Source organism: Schistosoma mansoni, chromosome 5, assembly GCF_000237925.1.
Source record: "Schistosoma mansoni strain Puerto Rico chromosome 5, complete genome".
Lineage (NCBI taxonomy): Eukaryota > Metazoa > Platyhelminthes > Trematoda > Strigeidida > Schistosomatidae > Schistosoma > Schistosoma mansoni.
The window spans coordinates 766,440-776,420 of record NC_031499.1 but is presented as its reverse complement, the minus strand read 5'-3'; the positions used below and the strand labels follow the sequence as shown (position 1 = coordinate 776,420).

General features: G+C 34.5%; 1 protein-coding gene across 1 annotated transcript; it reads right to left on the bottom strand.

Moving 5' to 3' along the window:
- Smp_154560 (hypothetical protein) lies at nucleotides 1-3,256 on the bottom strand (the record flags this gene model as incomplete). The annotated part of the gene is made up of 3 exons (XM_018797560.1): nucleotides 3,082-3,256; nucleotides 1,897-2,034; nucleotides 1-474 (listed from the first exon to the last, which is right to left on the bottom strand). Exons 1-3 carry the CDS (start codon nucleotides 3,082-3,084, stop codon nucleotides 1-3), a joined length of 615 nt encoding a protein of 204 aa, XP_018652590.1. The 5' UTR covers nucleotides 3,085-3,256.
- Nucleotides 3,257-9,981: the final 6,725 nt, after the last annotated feature.

The following is a 9,981-nucleotide window of genomic DNA, read 5'->3' as shown; positions in this document are numbered from 1 at the left end:
TTACGCCAGCATTCCAAGAACACCATGTTGACGACAAACAGCTTGTTGTTTTAAACTGATATCACTCAAATCAACAGGATTACCATTTGCTCGACGAGCTACAATCATTCGAATTAAAACTGTTGGGTTGCTCATTAGTTGTTGATTGGTCTCGTGAATTTCATTAGACTCAATTTGATTTGAATCTATTTGGCTTGGGGATAAAGTACATTTTTCCGAACGTATATTAGTAGTATTGGTAAAAGTTGATGAAATCCTGTTTGTTGATGGCTGTGTTCTGATACGTGAAGTTTTTTTATTCATTGTGTTTGTGGACGTCTCATCCATCTGCAGAGAATCTTGTTTTAACACACTTTCAGATAGACAATTTGATATAGTTTGGCGTAGAACTGTAGCCACTTGATCTGGTCCATAACTTCGAACATTATGATCACGAATGCAGACAATATGGTCACCAAGTCGAAGACGACCATCCTTAGAAAGAATCAGTATAAACGATAAGAAAGAGATGAGGTAAAATTATCATGTATTACACTTAAGATCACATGAATTGTTAAAATTAAACACTCAGAAAAGTTTATGTTACCTCTTACTTCAGAGACAAAGCATAATAACCAAGTCGTGAACAGTCACTACGGATAGGACCATACATTAACTTCTTGATAATGTAGTAGAAAATGAGTAATAATCAACGCGTTACATCTTAATGTGGAAATGACATCCACTCAGACATATCAATGCAAAGTAAATAGAATCAAAAACAGAGAACCATAATTATAATTTATTGCTACACAAATAAGTCTCTGGAATTCGGAATTCCAAAGTTACACAAGTGAGGTTTGTTCAATAACATATAAAAAAGTGATAACTAGCCACTGATAACAGTATCCTTATCTCTCTGTCAGTCAATTCGTTTTTATGAATCAATGTACTTCTTAATCAATGATGATAAGAAAGGATTCCGTGGAATTGTTATCATTACTGAACAAAATACAGAGCGATGTCAACTGAAGTCCTATGGAAAACCAGAGAATGATAACTGTTTCATATAAATGACGTGCATACCAAACCTTCCCAAGAATTGAACTCGATCCGTGCAAATTCCGTTCTCAAAATTTATTTTAAACTGTACAAGGTACCTGTAAAGCTATTTTGACAAATACATTGAGGTTCATTTCCTGAATCGCTAGTAAAAAACCGTGTTCTATGTAGTCAATCAAGTTGTGAGCTCCTATTGAACAAGCAAACATTAATGACATTGACCAATGTAAATGCTAACAAGCTTCAAATCAACTATAAATTCTAAGGAAAAATCTAGTAAAAATACATGATGCTCATAAGATAGTTAGAAAACTGCATCAATATGACTAAATCTCTGTAATGAAACTAACCTACTTTGTAAACAACGACCTCAACTAACACTGGTTAACTTACTAATCTTAGTAAGTTAACAGTTATCACTAAAGTCAATATTCAGTCTAATGAAAAAATAATTTCCATCGGTTGAATAAAATCATCAAAACATGATTGCAATCACATTTTATTGTTTCGCAGGAATTTTCGATATTCTACGGATAAATTATGTGTGTTAAAATTAAGCAAATCAGAAGTGTGTGACGATTGTCTACCAATGATACTTGACTGTAGATTGTATAATATCTCAAAGTGGAAAATATTGTCCGGTAAACTTAGACCAGGAGACCTGAAAGTCTCGGATCCATACTAACAAAGAAATAATAACCTAAGATGAACTTTTCATCTGTTAACCCCAAGTTATCAAATGTTTTTCACTTAGTGCTAATCAGTGATCCCCAAAAATCTTCAAATTAAATATTAGTAAATTTTTAACAATACATAATAGGCCAAGTAGAGTTTTTGTCTTTAATATTGTCTTACCAATTCAGCCGCTCCACCAGGTGTAATGCATCTAACGATTACACCTGTGCTCTTACTTCCACACATACCAAATCCAAGATGTGTAGCATTATCAACTATCAGTTCAATTACTTCTATCTCTGTCCAATCTGTATTTAGCTACAATAAAAATATTTGTAAAGTGTGAATTAATATACTCATTCAGAACATGAGTCAGATGATAGTTTGCTTAGATAGAACAACTAATTTTCCACTATTAGGAAGCTATGAGGCTAATTTTTATTATTCAGAATAGAGCTATAGTTAGTGCAAGAGTGGTTGAGTGGATGAAACGAAACAAACGCTGATGTTAATCTGGGATGTGAACTGTCCTTAATCACTCACCATTCATCACTGAAAGATAATCTGAAAATCTTTTGAAAGTAATTCACATATTACTAGTTAGTAGGTTTTAATTTAATATCAGTCTAAACCAGCAGCGTTCAAGAAAGTTACTAAATTTATTGAAAACCTAATCATAACAGGTGTTATACTGTTTGTTTAAACTCAGTTGAGAGAATAGATTTTCCGTGTTCAAATCATTCTAATTTTCCAAGTGAAAACGGTATCTGAATGGTTATATTTTAGTAACAAGTGATCTGTTATATACCCTTTATGGTTAACCAAATCCTATAAATCAAAGTATAGTGCGGTCACCAATCTAAGAAACCCAACATCATGACATAAATACTTAGATCTATGCTGGATACCATCTATTAAAATAACAATTCTATAATCTCAATATAATTGATGCTACCGTTTGTAATCTGACAAGTATCATATAATGTCACATTCAGACATATTACCATCGAGTTGTTCGGGCTCTAAATAATTTTTTTAGGACTAACATATTCACCCTAACTGATTACTGAATAAGTAAACAGTGGTACCCTATCTATGATCTGTAGATCACGTTAAAAAATGAAGAACAGTGCAACATATGTGATATTACGATATAAGATGTCCTGATGTTAGGCTGTAAGAAGAGGTTGGGATGTAACAGTCGATGCGTTTTTAGTTCGTATGTGCACCATAAGTATCATTACAATCTTTAGTATACTTTACTGATAAAGGTCATCTAGCAGAAAATCTGGATTTGAAAATTCTATAGTTACCGATGTTTAATTCAACAGTGTATTGAATTAAAATCAAATAATAAAAACTTACCATTGTTTTGACCCTTCTTGTCTCAGTTCCTTCGATTAATTCTTTTCTAATTGGAGTGTAATCGTAAACAACTATCTGGAATCAGTTTAACTATTTGGCTATCACTTCTGCTTTCCTATTACGTATCTTAGATTTTCTGATTATCCTGTTGTCGATGTGAATCAGTCATATGGTCCTGATAATAAAGCGAGATAGAGAAGAGTCAAAAGATAAAAAACATATACCCCAAGGTGATTAATTTCAAATTGGTGTTTTATTAGTCGATGAGTTAATGAGGTGGAGAGCAGTACTTTCAGAAGTCTCAGAAAGCTCCAAAGTACCAAGATAGCTTTTAGCCAACCAACACCTTTAATTGGTCTGCAGGGAAAACCAGTGGCCGTCACGAAGTACCTGGACTACTACTCACTTAAGTATGTGTTACAAAGGTATTCAAAATCCAAGGACAGTGGGTGCCATATAAACGCCTTTCGTTTTCTTTGACTAAAAAATCCGCCGTATTATCAGAATTTTATATTTCAAGATCATGATATTTGATCCTGATAATTGAATCTAGAAAACTGATTAAGAAGTTATTATTGCAATCGTTAAGTTTCAACATTATTGTGGGAAGAATTGAGAAGCACACTGGAGAAAGATTCCTGTATGTCTATAAAAAAATGTCTATCTGGTAATGCTAGTTGACTTGTTAAACAAGTGGTACACTATTCAGATGGTGAGACAGACTCATGTCACTTGGTTATTAAAGTTGGATCAATATCCCCATAATAACAAATAATTTTAACAAAGATTAGAACTATGAAATTTGATCTCGAATCCATTAATTGCTTCTGCTGTAGAGATTAATAGAAATTTGTAGGTGGCAAGTACTTCACCACGAAGAGTTTTTGTAGGATTACTCGCAAGTGGTGGAAATGCAGAAATAGTGATACTATGGTTATACGTAAGGTTGCAAGTAAAAGTGGTAGACTGACTGATAAGACTGTTTATATTCGTTGTTAGGAGTAGTTGAGACATATGTTACACATCTCTAACAACTCACTACGTCAACTCACAGATCTAGCTTGCAGAGGAGTAGGTTGGGAGGAAGTTAAGGCAGTCCAATAGAAGTTATATCATTCCATGGAGTGAATGTTGATCTTATGATTGTAGTAGTTGCAGTATACTGGGTTTGATCCTAGGGATATCTGTAATTCATAGTTGAGGATGTTTACTGACAGCCCAACATTGGTACAGTTATATTCATTCCCTGTTTTCTACCAAACCTTAAGTTCATTGTCATTCTCTGTTCTTTTATCTTCAGTTTTATGTAATCCATAAATAACGGTTGTTTGAATATTGTCGTTGATGTTAAGGACTACAATTGACCAGTCTCTTTTGGGATATTTGCACTCGATAAGGGCTGAGAACTCTATACCTTTAGGTCACAATCATTTGTAAGCGGAGTTGAACAGTAGCTAGTAATGAAATCAAGGAGGTACGTTTTGTCTTATTTAGGACTCGTAGGCTGGGCGTGTCTGCACCAGAGTGTTGATGTTCACACGTGGACTCGAACTAAGTAGATTTGTCTTTAAACGCCTAATGCGTTGTTCACTTAGCTACTGGGGTCTGGTCATCACTTCTGCCGCTGTGATACTGATGCTCCAAACTAACTGTATCAATTAAGTAGTCAAGTTGCAAGTTCGAGCTGTGAAGCTCTTTACTTTAATTTAGTCGCCTGTCACGGATATGGTTTACATGCCACTTCAGACGTCACGAGCATCAACTTCGTGCATCACGTCACGATAACACTCGCTACCCATATAGGTCCACATTGTTGAAGGTCTCTTACATACACTGGTAATACATTAAAAAACTAACAATCAATTTTCTTCACCTTCGGTTTATAATCTCGTCTGGGTATGGTAGGCCGGTATGTTATTGCGTCCTTTAAACAGAAGTTCGAGATTTCCGACGTGAACTGAGGTTCACTGTCTGTAACTAGTGTTTCCGGAAAAACAAACTGCCCCAAAAGCCTATTCAGAACCTTTATGTTTGAGGTCGATGAGATCTGAGGCATTAAACAAATCTCTGATCACTTCGCAAACGAGTCAGTGGTGATAAAAAGGCGTTGACCGTTTATTAGCCCAGCAAAATCAGCATGAACACGGGACCATGATAGAGACCTCGGTGTGTATTGATGGTAATCAATTCTCTGGATGCTTCATCAAATTCTATCTACAGATATGCGTCAGCAAGATCTATCTTTGCGAAACGTCTGTCTCCTTTCAGTTATGCAGAAAGATCACCTGGTGTGGGAAGTGGATACTGGTGTGTTTCTAGGGAATCGTTTAGTTCAGTCGAAAAACCAGCACATATTTGGATTGAACCATTCGATTTTTTTTACTGTCACATTTGATGCTGTCTATAACGAACAGTTAACTGGTTCAAGAACACTCAAAGCTTCCAAACCATCTAGTTTGTTTTTTTCTGCAAAAGAGTGTGCTGTATAAGGCACTCGGAGTTTTGGTTGGAAGGCAGGTTTTGCATTTGATTTTAAATCCAGTTCAGCTTTCACCTTCATACAGCAACCAAGGACATTCTGAAAAATATTAGGAAACTTGTATTTTATTTTTTCGATATGAGAATACGAAGATTGCTGGAGAGTTGAATTGGACACTTCATTACAAATAAGATTAAATGGCTGGTCGAACATTTTTAATTTTGTGATCACGGGAAAATTTCTGTCATCATTTGTGCATCGTATGAGGATAGGAGGATACGTGGTTACAAGTAAGATTGGACGTCTGATCGAGCATTTTTCAATCTGAATCACAAAAAAGATTAAATGGGTAATCAAAAATTTTTAGTTTTGTGATCCAGTCATGACTCAATAGATTGAAGGATTCACCAGTAACATAGCACTTGGATTTATTTATTAGATCATTTAATTTAACTGTACATTTAATAATTCGAGAAATTTTGATTGGAATGCCCGATGCATTCTTTATGAAGTCGTTAGTAGGATAGATGCTTGGCCGACCAAGTTCGTGCCAAGTTTTGAGAGAAATCAAAGTAACATCGAATGCCGTGTCCAACTGCATTAACATTAATGCATAAATACTTGCGTAAGCATTGGGAGTTAAATTTCGACAATACATGTACATAATTGATCTTTTTTGGCATTCAATATTGGGATGAGGGTTCACCGAGTATGTAAAATCCCTCCTTATGGCCAGTTATTCCATATTTTGCGCATTTATGTTTATGGAATGGGTAAAAACGGGAGAAACTTCATGCGTCTAAATTCCAACAACTAGTGTTAGGCACTGCAGAGTGACGTGCATTAGATGCATGGATATAATACATTCGATTCAGGCGATGAAAAATTCGCCAATCATGCTTTACACCATTAACGTGATTCGAATGAGAGATTTTCACCAAATCAAATTAATTGGGATCTAGACGTTGGATTATTTTAGTGTCATTGTTAAGATTGATAGTATGACGACATTCATGTGTGATATCTTTCGACATAAAATTGGGATCTAAATGGATTTCGCCTAAAATTCTAGTACGAATATCTGAGTCCGACGATAATTGCAACCTACATACAAATATATGACACTAAATATTTTGTCACAAAGGGAACGCAGAGTAAACTCATACTGCCTATTAGCAAATGCTGCATATGAAACAAAATCATCTTCAAGTCTCTTAACGGTTCTAAGACAGTTTTATCGCAAATTAAATAAGGAAGCCTGATTAGTAAAAATTTCTGTTAAATTTTTTACAGTGGAATCACAAGGAGAATCGTTAGGTTTTTTTGGCAATATAAGGTTCCATTACTTTTCATGTTCAGCTGCCCCAAGCTTAGGAAGTAGAATCCTCACCTTAGAAGAGTCATCATTATGAGAAAAGTCAACTTGGAAAATGTCCTCATACTTCTTGAACAATGGTTGAACTGTGGCACAAGCATCACGATGAAAATGAAACTCGCTCATTGATTTGAGCAGTGATTTGGTAGTTGAGCCCCTTAATTCGGACAATTGTACTGAATCTTTGTGAATTGATCACTTTTGTACCATATGTTCGATCATTTTCAATTGTGATGCTTGAAAAATTCTTTTGTGCTGCTACTGAAAAATAGATTTAGGCTGATCTGCTAACATCGACATCCTGGAGTTTTATTTATTTTCGTGTGGGTTTACAAAAATAACGTCACTAGAAACTATTTCGCCGGGAGATGCCCAAAATCTGAAAGTGATAAACGGCGTGCTACGTGATAAGCCCCCAACTAACTACTTGGGTGAAGACATAGGAGTGAACGAGAAAGTGTACTAGGCTACCGAATAAAATGCACAAATACTCGTTCATTCATATATACCGCATTATCCTTAGGAAATTGACCCATTTTATAGCCAATGAAATGTACTCGCCCTCTAGGTCACTTCTGATTAGCTCACCATATCAAAAATCTTTGATTTTCGTGGGCAGTAAAATAATTGTTCTCCCACGTCACTTTATTTTTTATGAATCGAGGCTTTATGTGTGTTATCTATTATGCTCATTGATATTTGTTAAACTTTGTAATAATCATATCTGCAATCGGTGATAATGTGTATTCTCAAAAGAGACTTATTAATTTTTCAGAGGAAACCTAATAATCGTTTTATTTCTACATTTTAGTACTGATTGTGTAGTCCTCATTACTTATCCTGATTAACTTCGTACTGTTTAACTGACCTAAACACCCTCACGATGACGTTTGCCTCCGGTGTAATAATAATTTGATTGTAATACACAGTACTGTTAGCTAACGTTTGTTGCAAGTAAAATTGACATCTAGCCAAACATATATATATATATATATATATATATATATATATATATATATAAATGTTTTTTTAAAAATTGAGACGATAATTTGATCCATTCTGTTGCCAGCTACCACGCTTTATGTTCAACTACTTTCTGAACGAGTACAAGTCATTTCTAAATATCTCACCATCCAAAACAAGTTATAAGGAAGTCTCATGGCTTAGGTTAATAAAAAAGTGAGGATAACTAGAAACCTTTTATTATTTGCACTTCACACAGTGATGAGAAGTGAATTATCTTATCACAATAACTAAAGTAAAACACGTTGATGTAAAGTAGTTGAGTAAGATAAAATCAATCAGAAAATTATTTCTCAAAATTTAAACTTATGAACAAGTCACATAAATAGCTGTACAGAATATATTTATCACTTATTATGATACCTGAGTACTTTAGATGTTATGTAACCGGAAAATATCTGTTGTTCAATAGTTTGTGAGCAGGTGCTAATTTCTGATGAAAACTTCAGGAAATTAAGTAGTAAAGTGATATGAAACCTACCATTAAATTTTCACTCGACCCCTCAAAAACATAATCATTAATTATCACACAGATAAAAGTTTGTGTTATTGTGTTGATCAAGACGATTGTTCATCATATATTCAGATGAATGAACTGAATGGAATAAGTAAAAGTAATCGTTGTTGTTCATATGACAAGCGATGGACTAAATGCAGTGAAATGTAATAAAGAGTTTAGGTTCACTTATTAATTATTAGTTTTCATGAGGGAGCCAACTGTATTCCATCTCTCCCATTAATGATTGGATTTGCCCCTATCTGTACGACTTCAGTTGTTATGTTAGCCTCTATTTGTATGAACTAAAATCTTTTTGTGGAATTATAGTGCCATTGAGATCAATTATATGACCAGACTTGAGTGTAATGTTATCACTGACTTGTTTTCAAGTTTTTCTCAGGTTTTTTGAGGATTTATGAATGCACTTCAAGAAAAGTTTATGTTCCTTCACCCTCATATTCAACTGACGTGATGTCTCCACATATATAGCAATACAGTCACTACATTTAATCTCATATACACAATTTTGTTGCTCCTCCTTTGGTATTGAGTCTTTGACTCTTGCTAGTTTACAGTATTGTCAGTTTGAAAGAATACGTTCATGAGTTCTCTTTACAAAACGAGTGAAATTTCTTTACGATACGGGAACACCACTGTGTTAACCCATACTTCGGGTCTATCTTTCTTCGCACCCTTTTGATCTTCTTTCTTAATTATTCTTTATAGAAAGTCCCTATGATATTTATTCATCGTTAATGTAGACATAATTGCATTCATTTCAGTTTCTTTGCTACTTGGTTCAGTGACGAGTTTTTAAACTCTGTTTATCAAATTCTCGACAACTGTCACTTCAGTAGAACGATCGTGTGCTGACTTCTAATCGAGATATTATTTCCCAGAATATATTGACTTTTAAACAACTATTACATTTCTTTTCAACCAAACATCCCACGTCATTTTGGGTCAACGGACTCCATCTCCTTAGCAAGTGTGATACTGTCAGACATAATGTTGACGTTTTTAGAAAGTCCGTTTGATAATGATAAACGTGTTGTCTATGTACCTCAACCAGGTTTTCGGTGCATGGGGACACTTTGAGACTACACTTCTTTCCAATGTGTATAAATAAGTTAGCGAAAATAGGTAAAACTGATGATCCTATAGCCACACCTGTTTGTCTGTTTAAGTCTCCTCGAAACCTGATTAAGGTGGAATATATAATATAAACTGATAGCTTTAGTATTATTTGAGGGATCTAACTAGGATTGTTGTCTTAATTCAGTGCCAGAATCTAATTGATTATATATAATATCCAAAACCTTCTTAATACGAACATTAGTGAACAAAGAGCAGGTGAATTCAAAGACATCATTAGTACAATCCATATGGAAGATGGATTGATAGCGAACTTTGATATTTGCTCTTTATTTACTAATGTTTCTACTAAAAAGGCTTTGGCTATTGCATATAATAATATTTGTGTAAACTTAAGTACTTAAACGATGAGCTGTACACCGTAATCGT